The 23,536-nt window shown below is 38.0% G+C and overlaps 1 protein-coding gene across 3 annotated transcripts in view; it reads left to right on the plus strand.

Moving 5' to 3' along the window:
* Nucleotides 1-23,536, plus strand: part of LOC115222010 (AMME syndrome candidate gene 1 protein homolog) — a 95,639-nt gene that overhangs the window by 54,811 nt on the left and 17,292 nt on the right. For all 3 annotated transcript variants that reach the window (XM_029792122.2, XM_036511306.1, XM_036511307.1), the window contains exon 3: nucleotides 15,415-15,525. In XM_029792122.2, the coding sequence (XP_029647982.1) occupies nucleotides 15,415-15,525 (111 nt within the window). The remainder of the gene's footprint in view (nucleotides 1-15,414; nucleotides 15,526-23,536) is intronic.

Consider the following 23,536-nt stretch of genomic DNA (forward strand, 5'->3'; position numbering starts at 1 on the left):
TTTCGTCCATCTTTATGTTCTGACTTCAAATTCCATCAAGGTCACCTTTGCCTTTTGTGCTTTTGGGGGTTGATAAAATAAGTACCAGTTGAGAACTGGCATTGATCTAATCAACGTAGACTCTCCTTTGAACTTGCTGGTCTTGTGCCAAAATTTGAAACCATTGTTGTTATTATTATTATTATATTATTATTATTATTATTATGACTATATTTGCCATCAACCTCCATTTCTATCATCCTCATCTTCATCCTCATCATCCCTACCATCATCATCAATAATATATGTCAATGAAACTATTTACTTAGGTTTCACTTTTTATTTATTTTTTTTGTTTGTTTACACAGGGGAAACTAAATTTAGTTTTAGATGGAAAATAAGGATGACAGGAAGGTGCCAAGTGTCATTATTAATAGAGTTTGTTTTTTAAGGAGTACATACATAGTAAAGGTCAACAGTAACCTTAGAAGTTGTCAGAGATGGCAAATGTCAATGGTTTATCTTTATGGGGCTTAGAGGAGGTAAGAACTTCCAAAAATAAATAAATAACCCCCCTTCCACTTCGGTACTTAATAGAAAGAGGCATTTGACCCAGTATTAAGCAAGTTAATTAAAACGAAAAAAATACAAGTTTTACCCATATTTGAGTGTATTTTGTTGTTTCTAGCATGTAAAAGAAACTGTGGTGCTCTGCTGTGGGGTGGGGGTCCCCCCCCCTCTCTGGCAATACTTTTATGAGGATAGTACGTTTTGGTTTCCTATATAAGTCGGTATAGGGTTGTATTGGCCTGGATGGTGGCGAGCTGGCAGAAACGTTAGCATGCCTGGCGAAATGCTTAGTGGTATTTCGTCTGCCGCTACATTCTGAGTTCAAATTCCGCCGAGGTCGACTTTGCCTTTCATCCTTTCGGGGTCGATAAATTAAGTACTAGTAGTGCACTGGGGTCGATGTAATCGACTTAATCCGTTTGTCTGTCCTTGTTTGTCCTCTCTGTGTTCAGCCCCTTGTGGATAGTAAAGAAATAGGTATAGGGTTGTATTGGCCTGGAGGAAGGAAAAACAATCAAGGGCTCTTCTGGGTGGTTCACTCAATCTACATGACTGTTACTATAGACCTATGCATGTGAATTGTGTTTCTCTATATTTGCTGGCAACATTTTCAATGAATATCTACATCTCTCTAGACCCTCCAACAGAAATGTAGCGAGGGCTGGAATAAGACTACTTTCAAGCAAGGGACTGTGTGTGTCCTGTCAGAACTCAAGAGGGAAGATATTTTGTTTTTCTCTAGGAGTTGGGGACAGCAAATAATCTTGGGGTGGACTGCAATCCCTCCTGCCAAGATCACTGTACCCCACTCTTATAAGCTTTATCTCTAGTTATTAGAATTGCCAAAACATTTGGACTTATTTTTATTGTTTTTGTGTAATTGGTTTATTTTTCTCACATAACCTTCAGTTTTCCCACCATATAATGTAAATAACTTTCTAAATCAAAGGCAATTTTTTTTCTTTCTCTTTTTTACACGGTGGGAAAGACCGCAAAATAGATTTTACTTTATAATCATTGATAAAAACAATTTCGACCTTCTTGGCTCTGCTAGTGTGTGAGATAAAGGTACAGAAACTGAATGAAGCTAATATGCATGGGAACAGTGGGTGAGTTCAAATCCCACCAAAGTCAGTTTTGCTCTTCATTCTTTTAGGGTCAATAAAAAAAGAAAACCCATTTGAGACAGTAGGTTGGCAGAACTGTAAGGACGTTGGCCCAGATACTTTGCAATGGTATTTGGTCTGGTTCTTTGCACTCTGAGTTTAAATTTGGTCATAGGAAATCTGTTTCAATAGACTCTGTCTGACCCATCCAAGCATGGAAAAGTAGACATTGAAATAAATGATGACACACATATATATATAATATATATATATATATATATATATATATATATATATATATATATATATATATAATAGGCTTTTTTTTCAGTTTCCATCTACCAAATACACTCACATGACTTTGGTTAGCTTGGGGCTATAGCAGGAGGCCCAAGGTGCCTGCCTTGCAGTGAGACTGAACCTGGAGCCATGTAATGGAAGCAAGCTTCTTACCACTCAACTATATATATATATATATATATATATCTATATATATAGATAAAAAATCGATGGAAATTGTAGTTGTGATGCCAGTGGCACGTAAAAAGATCCATCTGAACGTGGCTGTTGCCAGCGGCGCCACGACTGGTCTCCGTGCCGGTGGCACGTAAAAAGCACCAACCAATCATGGCTGTTACCAGCCTCGCCTGGCACCTGTGCTGGTGGCATGTAAAAAGCACCCACTACACTCACGGGGTGGTTGGCGTTAGGAAGGGCATCCAGCCATAGAAACACTGCCAGATCAGACTGGAGCCTAGTGCAGCCTTCTGGCTTCCCAGACCCCAATTGAACCGTCCAACCCATGCTAGCATGGAGAACGGACGTTAAACGATGATGATATATGTATATAAACAGACATTGGTTATAGTTTTTTTAAACTTCCAATTAATAATAGAGCATTCACAGTAATTAAATAGTTTAGTGGGTTCATTTAATGTGAGCAGAATGAAAAAGAAAAGAGAGGAAACACAGACTTTTGTATGTCACATGAACAACCAAACAAAAAAATTCTGTCCCTCTGAAGCAGTGAAGCACCCTCAATGTGCTCTACTGGATGACAATCACAGGGTGCAAGATGGGTGAGGTAGCTTTTCAAACCTACATTCCCAATGACATCTCTGACACTGAAGCCATGTAAACTGGTGTATTGTTATGAAGAAGTGGGACACATGCACTCAACATTCCACATGCTTTGTCTTGGTTCAGTCTCACTGATGACATGGCAAACAGGCATAATAGGCAGCTGTGGTTGTTCCCCTGTGCGATATATGTAGTCAATTAACAGCGCAACTTGGGAGTTATAGAAGGTTGTACACATCAGCTTGCTTGCACTGAGTTGAACTTTGAATTTCTTTGGTATCAGAGAGTCCTTGTGCTTCTACTAGCTGGATTGTCCTTTTGTATTGGGGGTTATACTGATGGATCTACATCCCATTTCTGGTTATTATTGCCAGTTGAACAGATCTCCGGTTCCATGCTTGAGATGGTGCTTTTTCTCTCGCATACTGATTGCAATCTGCTGTCTTTTATTTCCAGAGTCAGCATTCTTGGCTCTCCCAATTTGCAAACACTTTTGACAGGCTCAAATATTCATAAATGATTTAATTATTCATTTGTCAGTCTCCCTTTATGAGACACTCAACATCGTCGTCATCATCATCATCATTTAACATCCATTTCCCATGCTAGCATGGGTTGGACGGTCTTGACTGAAGGCTGGCGAACCAGGAGGCTGCATCAGGCTCCAGTCTTGATCTGGCAGAGTTTCTACAGCTGGATGCTCTTTCTAACGCCAACCCCTCCGAGAGTGTAGTTGGTGCTTTTTACGTGCCACCTGCACGGGGGCCAGTCAGGTGGTACTGGTACTGGTAATGACAAATATATAAAAATCTCAGTGCTTGTATATGTGTATATATATGTGTGTGTGTGTGTGTGTAATCCATGCTTCTCAGACTTATGCAATTGGATGGTATTCATAGTGTTTGGTGTGATGGTGATTGTAGCAGTGGTCATGATGGTATTCCTGATAATGGCGGTGATGGTTGATGTTTAAAGTTAATGGTAGTGGTGATTAATAATGGTGCTGGTGTTTCATGGTGGTGGTCATGGTGATGATGATGGTTGTGGTGGTAGTAGTGATGATGATGATGATGAAGTGTTGTTGTCATTGGATGAGTCAATCAATGACAAATGGATTTCCGTTATTTTTCTTCGTTTCTGCTTTTTGAGAAACAGGAAAGAAAGAACAGAAGATACAGACCTTCCTCCTCACACACACACACACACTCACTCATGCATTTACACTCACCTACACACCTACATACACACACACCTTCACCTATACGCATGAATCAATATTTATCTCTAGGTTTAAGATTTCATAGTTTCTTTTGTCTTGTCATAGCATCTGATATATATATATGTATGTGTGTGTATATATATATATATATATATATATATATATTTATTTGTGTAAACAATTCTACACACATTATATATATATGTTGTTTAAACAGCTTTGCCTGTGTTTAAACAACTCCATATATTGTTCGTTAAACAGTTTCACACACTATATACATATGTACACACACACCTATATATCTATATAATCAATTTTCTAGAGTTATATATATATATATATATATATATATATATATAATATATATATATATATATATATACATGAAGCTGTTTAAACAAAGATGAAATTTACACATACACACACATTTTGCAAATCTATTTATAATACATACATAGGCTCACATGTATATGTGCATATGCATGTATGTGTGTGTGTGTGTATATATATGTGTGTGTGTGTTGTAAGAGATGATTACAAGATTACATTACATGCAATCTTCAGCTTCAAATATATGGCTCTCTACTGGGCATTGAACCTCTTTCGTTTCACACTTGTATTACATTTGTGTATATGTGTTTTTGTAGGCAAATATATATATTTTTATTTTTGTTCAAAACATACACACATTAAATATCATTTGTTTAAACACCTTTATTCATATTAAATTAGTGCTAAAATACAATCTTCATCATGGTTGAAGTTTGTGTGTCTGATACAGTATCAAAACAGCAGACATGAAAGGGCATTATTAGATTATTATGATAATGATGATAATGATTTAAGAGTTATTAATATATTTAGCTGTGGCGGCTCCTTCTTTCTCACTGAGCTTCAAGTTTTAGGTTTTAGATCTCAAATTGTTTGGATATCACTGATGTAATGACATATGGTAGAATAATGTGATAATTAGCCATACTACATATCTATCCAACCCATGTCTCTCATGCCAACATGGAAAAACTAAGCATTACAACTACAAAAGCATTGAAGATGATGATGATGATGATGATAATCAGCTTGACATTTCATGTTGGCATGGGTTTGCTAGGTTATTAAATATTCATATTTGCACACAATTGTTGGAGCTAGTGATTTTCACAGCAGCAGTTCAATGTTTTCATTACTTCCTGGCTCTAACCCACCTAACTAACTATGAAGCAAGCGAGGATATTGTTTCGTTAGTCCCCCGTCAATCAAACCCTTTATAATCACATGGCTGTCTGCTGCCTGACTGTGTAATAATGTTGAAGAGATTAATGTGTTATTTTATATAAAAAAAATTTTTTTTTTAATTAAAAAAAAAAAGCAATATGGTTTAATATAATACTTCTTAGCAATCCAACCCATGTGAGCACAGTAAAAGTGGACATTAGAATGATGTTGATGATTGATGAATGACATCTTAGTTTCAATAATTTCAAATAAATTATATCATAACAATAATCCTATACTAATACTATAGGCACAAAGCCTGAAATTTTTTCAGGGTGGGGCACTAGTCAATTACATCACCACCACCCCCAAAGTGTTTCACTGGTACTTAATTTATCAACCCTCAAAGGATAAAAGGCAAAGTCAACCTTGGTGGAATTTGAACTCAGAACATAACGGCAGGCAAAATACCTATTTCTTTACTACCCACAAGGGGCTAAACACAGAGGGGACAAACAAGGACAGACAAACAGGTTAAGGATGAAAGGCAAAGTCGACTTCGGCGGAATTTGAACTCAGAACATAACGGCAGGCAAAATACCTATTTCTTTACTACCCACAAGGGGCTAAACACAGAGGGGACAACAAGGACAGACATAGGTATAATTCGATTACATTGACCCCAGTGCGTACTGGTACTTAATTTATCGACCCCGAAAGGATGAAGGTAAAGACGACCTCGGCGGAATTTGAACTCAGAACATAACGGCAATCGAAATACCTATTTCTTAATTACCCACAAGGGGCTAACATAGAGGGGACAAACAAGGACAGACATAGGTATTAAGTCGATTACATTGACCCCAGTGCGTAACTGGTACTTAATTTATCGACCCCCGAAAGGATGAAAGGTAAAGTCGACCTCGGCGGAATTTGAACTCAGAACGTAACGGCAGACGAAATACCTATTTCTTTATTACCCACAAGGGGCTAAACATAGAGGGGACAAACAAGGACAGACATAGGTATTAAGTCGATTACATTGACCCCAGTGCGTAACTGGTACTTAATTTATCGACCCCCGAAAGGATGAAAGGTAAAGTCGACCTCGGCGGAATTTGAACTCAGAACGTAACGGCAGACGAAATACCTATTTCTTTATTACCCACAGGGCTAAACATAGAGGGGACAAACAAGGACAGACATAGTATTAAGTCGATTACATTGACCCCAGTGCGTAACTGGTACTTAATTTATCGACCCCCGAAAGGATGAAAGTAAAGTCGACCTCGGCGGAATTTGAACTCAGAACGTAACGGCAGACGAAATACCACTAAGCATTTCGTCCACCATGCTAACAATTCTGCCAGCTTGCCACCTTAATATAATAATAATAATGATTTCAAATTTTGGCAAAAGGTCAGCAATTTGCGGGTGAGTCAATTACAGCAGCCCCTGTGTGCAACTTAGTACTTTTATGTCCCCAACCTCAAAAGAATTAAAAGGCACAGCTGACCTCAGTGGAATTTGAATATATAGACAGACAAAAAATTGCTTAGCAGTGTTTCATCCGGTATGCCAACAATTCTGCCAGCTCACCACCTTAATCATCACCACCATAAGAAACCTCTCTATTGTAACACTTTTTTTTTTTGGGGTGGGGGGGGTTGAGAGATCAGGTTATCCGTGTTGGTTTCATCTTCAAAATGATCTCATCTTTTAGGGAGAGAGAGACAGAGGATTGCTACAATGACTGATCATGCCTCTTTCTCTCACTTTTCTCTCTCACCACTCTCTCTCTGTCCCTCTGTATCTCCCTCTCTCTTTTCCCTCTCTCCTTTCTCCCCCTCTTCCCTGCTCTCCCTCTCTCTTCCTCTCTCTCCCCTCCCCCTTTCCCCCTCTCTCATTGGCTGATTAATAACTCAATCAAGGATGCTGTATTGGTCATCATTATGAAACATTTCAACAAAAATATTATAAATTAAAGGTCAATATTTTCAAGTGGATGATCCAATAAAATCATAATCTCCAAATCTTATGACTCAGTCATTGGAGTGTGGCCATACTGGGATATATATAACCTTGTGAGTGGTAAATGGAAACTGAAAGAAGCCTATCGTGTGTGTGCTTTTGTGTCTGTTTGTTTCCCACAACTGCTTGACAACCGGTGTCAGGTTGCTTACATCCTCGTAACTTAGTGGTTCAGCAAAAGTGATCGATAGAATAAATATCAGGCTTTAAAAAAAAGTATTGAGGTTGATTCATTTGACTAAAAACTCTCCAAGGGAGTGCCCCAGCATGCCTACAGTCTAATGCAGTGGTTTTCAACCAGGATTCCTCGGAACCTTAGGGTTCCGCCAGTACAGTCCAGGGGTGCCACAAGAAGTTACAAAACTGCTAAAATCGGCAGTAATTTTTAATTCTCCTGTGCAGATATGTGTGCATAAGACTATTAAATTATTGCACAGGGGTTCCTCGAGCCAGTGGAATGTTTCCTTGGGGTTCCGCTCCAGCAAAAAGTTTGAAAAGCACTGGTCTAATGACTAAAACAATAAAAGAAGTGAAAATGGGGTTTTTCAGGGCCAACACCATTATTGAGAAAAAAGCAAAGTTAGTTACAGAAGCATTGAGGATAATCCAAAACTAACAAGGCCTAAGAGGAGAGGAAGGCCCTTATCATTGTCATCATCATCATCATTTAATGTCTGCTTTTCATGCTGACATGGATTGAATGGTTTGGCATGGTTTCTATAGATGGATGCCCTTCCTAGTGCTAACCATTTTACACAATGTACTCTTTTACTTGTTTCAGTCATTTGACTGCGGCCATGCTGGAGCACCGCCTTTAATCAAACAACTCGACCCCGGGACTTATTCTTTTGTAAGCCCAGTACTTATTCTATCGGTCTCTTTTGCCGAATCGCTAAGTAACGGGGACATAAACAAGCGATGCTAGGGGTGAATTTGTCAAGCGATGCCAGGGGACAAACACAAACACACACACGCATATATATATATATATACACCACACACATATATACGACGGGCTTCTTTCAGTTTCCGTCTACCAAATCCACTCACAAGGCTTTGGTCGGCCCGAGGCTATAGTAGAAGACACTTGCTCAAGGTGCCACGCAGTGGGACTGAACCCGGAACCATGTGGTTGGTAGACAAGCTACTTACCACACAGACGAGTGCTTTTTTATATAGCAGCTGGACATAAAAAGACAGTTCTAGGTAGAGAACAGGGGAAAAAAAAAGGTCTGCACTGATCCAGAAGGAGCGAAGGGCTTAAGCAACGAAAAGAAAACATCCAACACATGTCAGCACTGAAAAGTGAGTGTAAAACAACATGCGCATAAACTCACACATGCATGCACGCACGCATGCATATTCACGTGCACAGAATGTAATTATGAGGGAAATAACTGCACTTGCTTTATCGAGATTAGTAAATCTCTCTATAAACCAGCTCTCCAATGTGAAGGGGGTTGGTTGCTAATTGTCCGTTTGGGAATCTCCACTTGCAGCCACCCCTTCCTCCTTGCTCCTGCGCATCACAGGCAGCGTATTTCTAACCATCCAGTTCCCGTATCCCTCATTTCTCAAGCACACCCTCCCCGTCTCTCGTTAATACACGATTGCTGCTGGTTTTATTCTACATAACATTTTCATTAACACTCGTTAATAGTGTGTGTACACGTGCATGTGTTCTTGTGCACCTGTATGTGCTTGAGCACATGTGAGTGCATCCATGTAGGCATGTGCGTGGTCTGCACATGCACATACGTGTACATATGTGTATTCATGTACATATGTATATATCTATGTGGATTTCGTTTTTACTTATCTTTCACTCTACCTGTGTGTTTTACAATCTTTCAAAATCATTAATCATTTCCACACATCCACACTCTCGCACACCTACACATTCTCATTCGCACTCACACGCACAGATTTTCACCTTTATAAAAGCTGAAGATACGTGTGTGTTGATGTGTGTGTATATATATATATATATTATATATATACACATATATATACACACATATAAACTGCAACTATTGTAATGATCCATCTGTGTGGTGTATATATGTGTATATATTCGTGTGTGTGTGTGTAATATATATATATGTGTGTGTGTATGTATATATATGTGTGTTGGTGTGTATGTATGTATGTATGTATGTATATATATATTTGTATGTATATATGTATGTATGTAGTATATATATATGTATGTTATGTAATATATATAAATAATGTATATATATATAGTATGTATATATATATATGTATGTATATATAGATATAGGTATGTATATATATATATGTCTGTATATATATATATGTATGTATATATATATATGTATGTATATATATATATGTATGTATATATATATAATGTATGTATATATACATATATGTATGTATGTATGTATGTATGTATGTATGTATATACATATGTATGTATGTATGTATATATGTATGTATGTATATACATATGTATGTATGTATGTATGTATATACGTATGTATGTATGTATGTATATGTATGTATGTATGTATATACATATGTATGTATGTATGTATATGTATGTATGTATATATATGTATGTATATATATGTATGTATGTATGTATATATATGTATGTATGTATGTATATATATGTATGTATGTATGTATGTATATGTATGTATGTATGTATGTATATATATGTATGTATGTATATATATATGTATGTATGTATGTATATGTATGTATATATATGTATGTATATTTGTAGATTTATGTGATGTATGTGTGTGAGGTGCTTCGGGTTTTCATTTAGAAGCTGAGGGTATGCTGTAATAATGTATGAATCTGTTGTATTCTCCCCCCCACACCCCGCCTTCCACCATCCACCCCAACACTCTCTCTCTCTCTTTCGTTATCTGTGTCTGCTTCTTTCTTTCTTTCATTCATTCATTCATGTAAAAATCTCTTATCTCATTACCAAAAAAAAAAAAAAAAAAAGAAATTTTTACCTCCACACCTCCAAACTATCACACACTACAAACACACACACACACACGCAATGCACTGTGCAGCCCTGCCTCTCCTCCCCCCGTCTTTGCACTATCTCCCCCCCCCCCTCCATAGTAGATATATTTACTTAGCAGTGTGTAAGTAAAAAATTTAGATTCTCTCTTATTTTATATATTAAATTAAAGCTTTATTACACTACTTATTGTTATTGAGTCTCTTTCCCCTCTTCCTCTCTTTGTTGCCGGAGTTCCTTCTAAATGGAAACTTGCCATTTTTATAGACGGAACTCTATCCCCCCCTCCCATTTCTCTCTCTTTCCCCCCCTACTTAAATTTCTGCTGCTATCCAATTTTCTAGTGTTATTGGCTGGTGGTTGTTGTTGTTGGTAGTGGTGGTGAAATGTTTATTTTTTTTGTATAGTGATGGTGGTTGTGTTTTTGATAGTAGTGATAGTGGCAGTCAGTGGTTGCATTCATAATGATAGTAGTGACAGTGGTTTGTGGTTGTGTTTAGGGTGGTGGTGGTGGTGACGGTAGTTGCGTTGATGATAGATTGTTTTGATTGCAGTAGTGGTGGTGATGGAGTTAATGGTAGCGGGGTTTGTTTGTGATGATGGTGAAGTAAATGGTAGTGGTTTCTGGTGGTGGTAGTGGTGGTAGTAGTAGTAGTAGTAGTAGTAGTAGTAGTAGTAGTAGTAGTGGTGGTGGTTGTGATGGAGTTAATGGTAGCGGTTTGTTTGTGATGATAGTGGTGATGATGGTGAAGTAAATGGTAGTGGTTTCTGTTGGTGGTAGTGTTGGTAGTAGTAGTAGTTGTAGTATAAATGGTAGTGGTTCTATTCATCTGTACTAGTGGTTTTTTTCTTTTTTTTTCTTTTTCTGTTCTTGTCTCTTGTTGATGGAACCAGAAAAAAAAATTAAATTAATAAAATCAGAGACGGAAAAGAATGAATGGAGAATTATGTTTCTCTTCTTTTTTTTTATTTACTAAAAAAGACATATTTAAAAAAAAAAAATGTCTGTCTTTTCTTTGGTCTATTGGAATATCTTTACCCCCCCCTCTCTCCCTACCCAGCCCCACCCCCTCCTGTGTTAGTAAAGCAGACAAATGTGATTTAGATGTTTTGGTAGCCAGATCTTTTCAACTGGTTCATAGCCTCAGTCACACACACTTAACTAAATTAACAGAGGATTGAACCACTAACCATTGACTTCCATCAACCCGATTTCATTCTATCTACAAAGCACTTCCTATTTGCCGTAGTCTACCCCACTCTCTCTATTTATCTCTCTCTCTCTCTCTCTCTCTCTATATATATATATATATATATATATATATATATATATATAATATATATATATATATTATGTATGTGTGTGTGTGTGTGTTTGCATGTATATGTATGTATGTGTGTGTGTGTGTTTGCATGTATATGTATGTATGTGTGTGTGTGTTTGCATATATATGTATATATACACACACACACACATGCTTCTTCCTCTTGCACTCATTGTCTCCCCCCCCCTATTTTGTCTGCCTTTCTCTTTGTTTCTGTTCTTTCAACCTTTCATCTCACTCTCTTTGTCTCTCTCTCCCTCCCTTTATATCTGTCTTCCTCCCCCTCTATATTTCTCATTTGCTTCTCTTTCATTCTTCATCTCTTTCTCCTTCTATCTTCCATTTTCCTCCTTACTTTATCTTAAGGGTTTCTTTTTTTTACTTGTTTCAGTCATTTGACTGCGGCCATGCTGGAGCACTGCCTTTAGTCGAGCAAATCGACCTCCAGGACTTAGTCTTTGTAAGCCTAGTACTTATTCTATCGCTCTCTTTTGCCGAACCACTAAGTGACGGGGACGTAAACACACCACCATCGGTTGTTAAGCAATGTTAGGGGGACAAACACAAACATATACGCATATGTGTGTGTGTGTGTGTATATATATATGTGTGTGTGTGTATATATATACAAACACACACACACGATGGGCTTCTCCCAGTTTCTGTCTACCAAATCCACTCTCAAGGCTTTGGTCTGCCCGAAGCTATAGTAGAAGACACTCACCCAAGGTGCCACGCAGTGGGAATGAACTCGGAACCATGTGGTTGGTAAGCAAGCTGCTTACCACACAGCCACTCGTGTGCCTATAGCAAAGTTTTTAAAGTTTACTGTTTCTGTTTCACTGTTGTTTGGCCCCAGATCAGCATTTATAGAAATCCTTCCAGTTCCAGCATAATTCACCCAAGACCTTTTCCACCATTGTTCACCCAGGACCTTGTAATGCAATGTCTCTCTCTCTCTCTCACACACACATTCATGTATATCTGTATATACATGTGCAAGTATATTTGTATATGTGTATGCATGTTTTATATGCATGTGTGTGTGTATGTGTATATACAGGCAAATCATCATAATCGTTTAATGTCTGCTTTCCATGCTAGCATGGGTTGGACAGTTTGACCGGGGTCTGGGAAGCCAGGAGGCTGCACCAAGCCCAGTCTGATCTGGCAGTGTTTCTACAGCTGGATGCCCTTCCTAACGCCAACCACTCCGTGAGTGTAGTGGGTGCTTTTTACGTGCCAGGCAAGGCTGGCAACGGCCACGATTGGTTGGTGCTTTTTACGTGCCACTGGCACAGAGGCTAGTCGAGGCAACGCTGGCAATGGACATGTTCAGATGGTTCTTTTACGTGGCACTGGTATCACAACTACAATTTCCATTGATTTTTGATCGAAATATGTGTGTATAAAAATGCATTTGTATGTGAATATATACATCTGTGTGTGTGTGTATATGATGGGCTTCTTCCAGTTTCTGTCCACCAAATTTTACTCACCCAATATCGGTCAACCAACAACTGTAATAGAGAACACCAGTCAACAGCATCCAAGAAGTAGGAGAGAGCTTAACACCATGTTGTTCTAAAGTTGGCATCTTAGCCACACAACCACACTATTAGTTTACTCTCTGAGAGTACCAGTAGCCAAGTGCTTAAGGTACTAATGAAATGACCAAGAGGTTAGCAATTCATATCCTATCGTTGGCAATGTATGGTGATTGGTGGCCAAAGCACAGAGCCATCAACGACCGGTTTGATTTCTTTTAAGTAGTGACCACAGGGCAGTATGATTTATCAAAGGAAGCAATGCCGACAGCATTGTACGATTGAGGAGTGTTTCTTCAGCTTGCATTGCTGGGTTCCTGCCAGCCAAGTCATGGGAACTGACCCATGAGGAGGTGAACTGCGGGCATCCTTCCAAAACTCTGGTCAGTACTCTAGAGGGCAGTGGTGCTACAAACTGTTGATGAAATTAGAATACTCAGGATAGAGAGGAATATGGTGCAAATTTGTTCTTATATCCAAGTGAAAGTTGTAGTTGATGATGATGATGATGATGATGCTCTGTTCATCGGGATAGGAAAAAGTTACTCAAATAGAACAGTGTATTATCCAGTGGAATCTTTTTTTTTTTTTTTTGCTTATTTCAGTTATTGGACTGTGGCCATGCTGGAGCGCCACCTTGAAGGGTTTTATCCAAACAACTTAATCCTAGTACTTATTTTTTTCAAGTTTGTAACTTACTCTATCGATATCTTTTGCCAATCAGCTAAGTTACAGAGATGTAAACAAACTAACACTGGTTCTCAAGTGATGGTGATGGGGTGGGTGGGTTTGACGAACACAGACATAAAAATTCCAGCAGGCTTCCACACAGTTTCCGCCTACCAAAACCACTTACAAGATATTGGTTGACTCAGGTCTATAGTATAAGACGTGCCCAGGGTGCCTTACGGTGAGACTGTACCTGAAACTCTGTGATTACAAAGCAAACCTCTTAGAAACCTGAGGTTGTTGCCTGCATAGATATAGAAACGGATTATCTTGCAGCACTTTATTTGAAGAGTATTTCGTGTTGTTGCTACAGATAAAATCTATAAGCTGCACTCGTGTTTGTTTTTGTATTATGCAAACAAAGGCAATATGTCACACTCGACTGAGGAAACTAAATCTAAGTTGTGAATCTTGTTCAATGAAACTGTGTGTGTGTGTGTGTGGATTGATGTATGTTTATATTTGTGTGTGTGTGTGGTGTGTGTTGATGCATGTGTATGCTAATGTGCAAGTATGGATTGCTGTTTTGTGTACATTTGTTCCTGTGTGTTTATATGTATGTGTGAATCTGAATGTGTGTGTGTGTGATGTAGATAAAAATTTACTAAGTTATTGTTGAATGGAAATTGCAGCTGTGATACCAGTGCTGGTGGTACGTAAGAGAACCATCCGAATGTGGCCGTTGCCAGCGCCGCCCCGACTGGCCTCGTGCCGGTGGCACATAAAAAGCACCATCCGATCGTGGCCGTTTGCCAGCCTCGTCTGGCACGTAAAAAGCACCCTCTACACTCTCGGAGTGGTTGGCGTTAGGAAGGGCATCCAGCCGTAGAAACATTGCCAGATCAGACTGGGCCTGGTGCAGCCTTTTGGCTTCCCAGACCCCAGTTGAACCGTCCAACCCATGCTAGCATGGAAAGCAGACGTTAAACGATGATGATGATGATTGTTGAAGTGAGTATAACTGTCATGGATAGGCAGCCAATCTCTGTAGTGTTTAGCCTTGATTTGAGCTCAGTTCCCACCAAGGTCAGCAAAATAAATGCCAAGCCAGTGTATTTAGGGGTCAAATATATTGACTACTCTGTTCCCAACTCCCAATTTCATAGCCTTCTACCTATCTTGGAAATCATCATGATTATTGTTAATGGTAGAGTAGCAAAAACTGGGACAACAAAATTTAGTTCGATCAAGTTCACAAAATGGAACAGCAAAATTTAGTTCAGTCAAGTTCACAAAATGGAACATCAAAATTTATTTCAGTAGAATTCACAAAACGGTACCGTCATTTGAATAACTTCACACATTTTATGATTACTTTCCAGCTCCGTCCCCACCGCCTTGTTTCAAACAACATTTCATATCTAATGTTGTACATATATACCCATACACATACACACGTGCAATCACCCAGCTCCACCACTGCCACACACACACTTGTGTGTTGTATAATAACAAAAGCAAATTTCGAGTAAAAATGTTGGTGACTGAATGACAAAGAAGTTCCGTTCAATGTCATTTCCGTCTCTCTTTTTGTGTTTTTTGTTTCTCTTGCAGGATTAACTGAGCGCGGACTTACATGTTCCTTTATTTCCCCTTCTTTCAGCCCGTTATTTGTAACTTGGAAGATCGGCAGGGATCGGCGCCTTCGAGGATGCATTGGAACATTTTCTGCTATGAACCTCCATAGCGGTCTCAGGGAATATGCTGTAACTAGGTGAGTGGTTGACAAAGTTTTTCGTACCTTTCAGCTGGAAAAGGAGTAGGTGGACAGCTTCTTTCACTTGTGAGGTGTTTTGTTTGTGTATGTGAGTGAGTGAGTGAGAGAGCACTATAGAGTGATGGAAAAAAATCTCTGTGACACAAGTTGTGTAATACAGGTTCGATTCTAGGTTGAACCCTTCCCATTTCACTTCAATTTACATGTTGTAGTCAGCAACTTCCATTCGTAGGAACTGTAGTCTGCTGAAAAATGCAACCTGTTACACTGACTTACACAAAGACAAACAAATTGTATGTGTCTGATTTATATTTATAAATATGTATGAATGGACATACTCGTATATATATATATATATATATATATATATATAAATTTATATATAGAGGGCATTATACATACATGCCAGATGGCATTATACATACATGCCACACGCTAAGAGGGACAATTAGTCATTTCTACCAAAAATATTACTAATCCCACCGAATGCAATTTTCAAAGTAAGACATTTAAAAAATATAGACCTGTATCACCGTGATTTCATACTTACGTATTCATCAGCAGGCTGGATGTATCATACATAAACGACCCTGCCTCGTTTATGTATGATACATCCAGGCCTGCTGATGAATACGTAAGTATGAAATCACGGTGATACAGGTCTATATTTTTTAAATGTCTTACTTTGAAAATTGCATTCGGTGGGATTAGTAATATTTTTGGTAGAAATGACTAATTGTCCCTCTTAGCATGTGGCATGTATGTATAATGCCATCTGGCATGTATGTATAATGCCCTCTATATATAAATTAATATGTTCAATAAGAAGTAATTATTTTCGAAATTTTTTCTCTTATGAGGTTTTCACGCTATCTACCTGACAATTTCTTGTTAAGTTTTCCTTATTAAGTAGTTGTCCTTAATTGCTAAATTTTTATTCCGAAAAAACTTTTCCTTTCCCGAAATGCAATTCGTAAAAGTCTGACATTCACAGGATGTAATATATGTAAACTCACCCATGTGCTTCGTTGATGTTGATCAGTTAGCTGATCGACTTAAGCGAGGCAGGGTCGTTTATGTATAATACATCCAGGCCTGCTGATGAATACGTAAGTATGAAATCACAGTGATACAGGTCTATATTTTTAAATGTCTTACTTTGAAAATTGCATTCGGTGGGATTAGTAATATTTTTGGTAGAAATGACTAATTGTCCCTCTTAGCGTGTGGCATGTATGTATAATGCCATCTGCATGTATGTATAATGCCCTCTATATATAAATTATATGTTCAATAAGAAATAATTATTTTCGAAATTTTTTCTCTTATGAGGTTTTCATGCTATCTACCTGACAATTTCTTGTTAAGTTTTCCTTATTAAGTAGTTGTCCTTAATTGCTAAATATATATATATATATATAATATATATATATATAGTACAAAGTAAGATAGGGGTTATGGGTGTAACCCACTATGGGATATCATTTAGTTAAGTTAAGTTAATTTTTTGGCTCAAAAAGCAAAAAGCAAGGCCATGTAGGGGGACATGGAGTTATGTACAGGGAGGATGTTCATGCAAAGAGTTCAGGCCATTTCTGGTCAAGAGAGAGACTTTGAACCGAGCGGTCGTCGGCATCTTCACTATCTCGTCCAGTAGCTTATTCCACGGATCTGCAACCCAGGCAGAGAAAGACCCTCTCCTTCGATTTATCCAATATACTGTTGGTAAAGTACCCAAATTCTTAATACATAAATGTTTTTAATTGCAATGCAATTAAGTCATTTATTGTATTAAATGGGTGAAGGTAAAGAAATATTTTTACCGTAAATTTATAATACAAATAAGAAAATGGAGAAACAAATTTAGTTTGTTCATCAACTTACGGATATTATAATGTTGATTATTTATTCATTTTACAAATGAGAACATCAAAAGCATACAAAAATATTATATAAATCAATAGATAAGATAATAATACAAATACAGATTTTAAAAGTCAAAATGAATAAATAATCCAACATTATAATATCCATAAGTTGATGGACAAACCAAATTTGTTTCTCCATTTTCTTATTTGTATTTTATATATATATATATATATATATATATATATATATATATATATATTGTTATATTTCGGAATGGTCATATTGCCAGTTTAGCCAATAAAAACACACGCACTATAGTGCGTGTGTTTTTATTGGCTAAACTGGCAATATGACCATTCCGAAATATAACAATATCTGTTTCAACATACGACTTCACATAAAAAATCTTGCACAACAAATATTTAAACGTACTATATATATATATATATATATATATAATTTGTAAGCTCCAGTAGAATGAAGGTATTTTAATAAGGACACCAAGCTAGGGTCAAAAATAGCATATTCATGTATCAACAGTATTGATGAACACTCAGGTATATACTAATGTATATAAAGATTTATCCTCTCACTTACAAAGACATTCACATGAACTGATCATCACACCGAAATTTGAATTTCAATTTACCTGAAGAAAATGGGTTTTTTTTTTCTTGATGTAATTATTTATTTATAAATAAAAAAAACTCATCTGAAACAGCTGTAGTGAGCCTCAGCCCATTTGTGTGTGTTGGGGGGGCAGCTCTAGAGAAGTGCTGATCTCAGTGAAGGAAACCTGTGGAATAGGTTGACTGAAGAAGACATGGGATGATGTTTTGGAGCATGATCTTCGGATACTGAGACTCACAAAAGTGATGCCAAGTGCTCAAGATCTTTGGCAATTTGCTGTGCTTGAAAAGATGCATGAAGCCAAGTGAAATCATAGTTGTGGCCAATGCTAGTGACACATAAAAGGCACCCGTGCCAGTGGAATATGAAAGGTACCTGTGCTGGTGACACATAACAGGCACCTGTCCCTGTGGCACATAAAAGGTACCCACTACATTCTTGGAGTTGTTGGCGTTAGGAAGGACATCTAGCTGTAGAAACAACCAAGCCAAATTCAGACTGGAACCTGGTGCAGCTCTCCAGCTTACCAGTTCCAATCAAACCATCTAACCAATGCCAGCATGGGAAAACAAACACTAAATGATACTGATAATGATAATAATTTAATCAGTAAAAAGTTACAAGGTGACTTAAGGGCTGAGAGTGATAAGTTCTGCTGATTAAACAAGAATAGATATATATATATATATATATATACTCATGCTTTGAGTTCTATTTTTCTGTTTGTATTATCAAACCTATATCACTGTGACCGTCCAGGCTATCAGATGTTGCTACACATCGCTGGTCACAATGCGCTTTGCATTGTTTTAGCCTTCAAATGACGCCACGCAGCTGGCTAAGCGAGCAGACCAACAGAAGAAAGAGTGAGAGAAAGTTGTGGCGAAAGAGTACAGCAGGGATCGCCACCACCCCCTGCCGGAGCCTTGTGGAGCTTTAGGTGTTTTCTCTCAATAAACACTCACAACGCCCGGTCTGGGAATCGAAACCGTGATCCTACAACCACGAGTCCACTACCCTAACCACTGGGCCATTGCGCCTCCACAGCAAACCTATATATAGATGTTAAATGTGTGTGTGAATGTACATGATCACATGCACAAATCATTTGTAGTTCATAATTGTTTTTATTTACATTTGATTTTTTTTTTTCTTCTTTTTATCTGTTTCAGAATTTTTTGTGCTTTTTATCTTTATTGATTTTTTGTTACTAATAATTCCATTTGTTTCTTTCACCATTCTATATTCTGTGTTCGAACCTTGATCTTTCAAGGTTGATAAATTAAGTACCAGTAAAACACTGGGGTTGATGTAATCCACTTGTCCCTTACTCCCCTATTTCAGGCCTTGTACCTTTAGTAGAAAGGTTTATTATTATTATTTGCTGGACCAAATAACCAGCAAAGTTGGGACTGGAAGTAGCTTGGGTTTCTGGACTTTCTGGTTTTCTGGAGACAACCTAAATATGTACTTAAAATATAAAATAAACAAATATAGACGCAGGAGTGGCTGTGTGGTAAGTAGCTTGCTTACCAACCACATGGTTCCGGGTTCAGTCTCACTGCGTGGCACCTTGGGCATGTCTTCTACTATAGCCTCGGGCCAACCAAAACCTTGTGAGTGGATTTGGTCGACGGAAACTGAAAGAAGCCCGTCGTATATATGTATATATATATATATGTGTGTGTGTGTGTATGTTTGTGTGTCTGTGTTTGTCCACCTAGCATTTCATGACAACCGATGCTGGTGTGTTTACGTCCCCGTTACTTAGCGGTTCGGCAAAAGAGACCGATAGAATGAGTACTGGGCTTACAAAGAATAAGTCCCGGAGTCGAGTTGCTCGATTAAAGACGGTGCTCCAGCATGGCCGCAGTCAGATGACTGAAACAAGTAAAAGAGTAAAAGAGAATGTAAAGAACTAAACTGTATTTAAGAGATTCAAATTAATACACTTCAAAAGTGGGATCTGTTTGATCTCTCTTAATCCACTTAAAATTCTTTAACTATATCATGCTGTGCCATCTATGTACCATAATGTTTATAGGACGAAAATAGAAGTAAAGAACATGATTTTATTTGAGATACAACTTCAAATTAATAACACTTCTAACCCTTTTGCATTCAGATTATTCCGTCAGATGTAATGCTTATTTATTCACATTGTTTTGAACTGATCAATTGTTCTGGGTTCAGTCCCACTGCCACTTGGGCAAGTGTCTTCTACTATAGCCCCGGGCCGACCAATACCTTGTGAGTGGATTTGGTAGACGGAAACTGAAAGAAGCCTGTCGTATATATGTGTGTATATATATATATATATATATATATATATATATATATATATATATATATATATATATATATGTGTGTGTGTGTTTGTGTGTCTGTGTTTGTCCCCCTAGCATTGCTTGACAACCGATGCTGGTGTGTTTACACCCCCGTCACTTAGCGGTTCGGCAAAAAGAGACCGATAGAATAAGTACTGGGCTTACAAAGAATAAGTCCCGGAGTCAATTTGCTCGACTAAAGGCGGTGCTCCAGCATGGCCACAGTCAAATGACTGAAACAAGTAAAAGAGTAAAGAGTAAGAGTATAGCCTCAAGATTTCAATGATGTGATTGTATATTTTCAGAATGATCTTGTAGGGTAGATGTAAGAGGCCGGATCTGGCCGGTTTGAACAAAAAACAAGTAGAATATTTGGACTGGATATAGCTGGTTTAAATGCTAAAGGGTTACTGCGGAATATAAATCCTTAAAATCCTTTAAAATGTTTCAGCCCGAAGGCTGCGGCCATGCTGGGGCACCACCGTTGAATGAGCTACACTAGTATGTGAAACCACCTCTGATACGTGGCACTTGATCAATAAGGGAGTTCGATGCTGCTGCCCGCATCTGTGTCTCGTGTTGTGAGGTAGGTTCATCTGGGACCCCCAACAAGAAGAAATCCAGTTTAGTTTTAAAGAAATCCACACCATGCAGGTCTCTCAGGCATTTAGGGAGGATGTTGAAGAGCTGTGGTCCTCTGAAACCCAAGCTGTTGCAGTATCTGGTCCTGTATTTTGATGGTGATGTTGGAATCCTTGGCACCATGCAGTGGCACCCCGTTCTGCAGTTGGTAACTTTCAATGCCAATATGTTTACTTTTTTATGTTGATTGATAGAGATTAAAGAATAAAACTACTTGTAACACACCATATGCGAATTAACCAACTTCAAAAAGCCGGGTCTATTTACTTAACACAAGGACCTGTATATTGCACAGAAATCTCGGATGTCTGGAAATTCTGTATTTCTGGAAGCTGGATAAGTGAACTGTGGCATTTATACAAATGTGCAGGTACTTGTGTTTCATTCAGTTATTGAAGTGAATTTAATATTTAATTTGGAGTTTATTGACCTGGGTGGCCACTCCTGGTTTGGAAAAAACCATTAATCCGGAAAGGCTTTGGAAGCAAAGGTTTTTAGAAAATCAATGTGGTACCTAGACTATATTTGGCTAGCCATTCCATTGCCTTTTTGAGACTTCTTGCTATGCACATGCAAGACAAAGCCAGGCTATTCCATTATTTGGCGTCCCACAACACAAAATCAATAAATCCATTTAGACACATATGTATGAAACCATAAATAAAACTTCCATCAATTAAAAAAATCCATTTTTTTAACAAAAGCTCTTGAATAAGACAACTAATCGTATTCTACAATTTCTCTCAGACAAAGAATACGTGTGGGTGCATGTATTTTCGCTTGTTTTATGTCTGTTTTTCTTATCCCAGCATGGGTTGGAAGGAGACTGAAGGCAAAATTTTATGGCCAAATGCCCTTCCTGTCAAGAACTCTTACCAGTTCTTTAAATAGAATTCCACTGGCCTTTGAAAGCCAGTAGTTACGAGATGTATTGTTTACCGGGGGGTGTAAACCTAGCATCACTGTTTTGCTCAGATTGCATCAGGCGAAAATGCGGCGTAGAAACACTTGTGCATGCATGCACACATGAGTGAGTGGGGAGATTGTTTACATGTATGGAAGCCTGTCTCTCACACACACACACACATATGGTGGGCTTTCATAGACATTTTGTCTGCCAATCTATTTACATGGAATTGGTCAAGCCAATGCATGGTACATGCCCAAGGTGTGGCTTACATTGCAATAGAACTCGAAACCATGTGGTTACAAAATGAACCCTGTAACCACAGTCATGCATGTGTGTGTGTGTGTGTGTGTGTATATATAATGTATATATAATATATATATATATATATATATTATTGGTAAAAACAGTAAGATAACAAAAGAAAGAGACCTCAATATTATGTAAATAGAGGAATTTATCTGTAAATATAATATGTGACAATTATTCGGCAGCCAAGATAAAACTCTGAGTTTCGGTTGCCGAGGTGGAAATCCACACCACCATCTCTTCAGTTATCCAGATGTGTGACAGGTTTGGTAGCCTTCAACTAACACTATCTCTTCCGAGACCCTGCAGCGCAAGTTGACCAAAATTGAGAGTATGATAGAAGAAGGCTTGCTCTTCCTTTCATAGAAGAAAAAATTCAAATCGGACCATGTTAAGACCAAAAATTATTTACATCAAAAAGGTGCTTTTTTTTCCCTATGAAAATCCCAATTTATTACGATTTTTTTTACTGCTGTGTCGCCTTTTTTTGGTGTATTTCAACCAGAAAAATGTTCACTTAAAGAGAATAACAAGCTACATAATGCAAAATTTTTACTTTTCAAAAATTCCAATTCTAAAGGGTCGCAAAGAAAACAAACCCGAGCAACGCCAGGCAATACTACTAGTTATGAGATAAGCACACAAACAAACACACACACACACACACACACACACACAGACGCATATATGGATTGTTATCAAAACTGATTGGTTTGTAAATAGTATTGAGTTGTGTGTGTCTGCATATCGTGTGTGTATATTGTAGTATATATGTGCATATAGAGTTGTGTGTTGAGAGCGTATATATCTTTGTATACATGTTTATTGAGCCTTGTGTCTGTTTTGAAATGTGTATTGATCTGAGACTTTGTATGTATTGCAACACTTTGATCTGGAAAGAATGGTTGTATGAATGGTGTGTGTGTGTGTCTGTCTGTGTAACATCTGCCCTAATTTACCTCACCTTCTGTGCTACGTTCCGTTTCACAGATCCTACTGAAGAGAAATCACCATTGTTGCTACGACAACAAATTGGTGGTTTTGTGGTTGTCGGTGAAGGGAGCACATGAGAACACTTTGTGTGGTATTCTGAGTTCAAATCTCACCAAGGTTGACTTTGTTTTTCATTCTCCTTGAGTCAGTTAACCCTTTAACATAGGAAGCACAAGCAAATATTTAAAGTGAGGTAGATGTTAGATTAGATTGTATAAGAAATTGTGGATTGTGAACAACTGTGTAAAAAGTTAGCTTCTATTTGAGTAAAATAATTATCTTGTGAGTAAGGCGCAGGAGTGGCTGTGTGGTAAGTAGCTTGCTAACCAAC

This window comes from Octopus sinensis, linkage group LG19 (assembly GCF_006345805.1).
Source record: "Octopus sinensis linkage group LG19, ASM634580v1, whole genome shotgun sequence".
NCBI classification, from domain to species: Eukaryota; Metazoa; Mollusca; class Cephalopoda; order Octopoda; family Octopodidae; genus Octopus; species Octopus sinensis.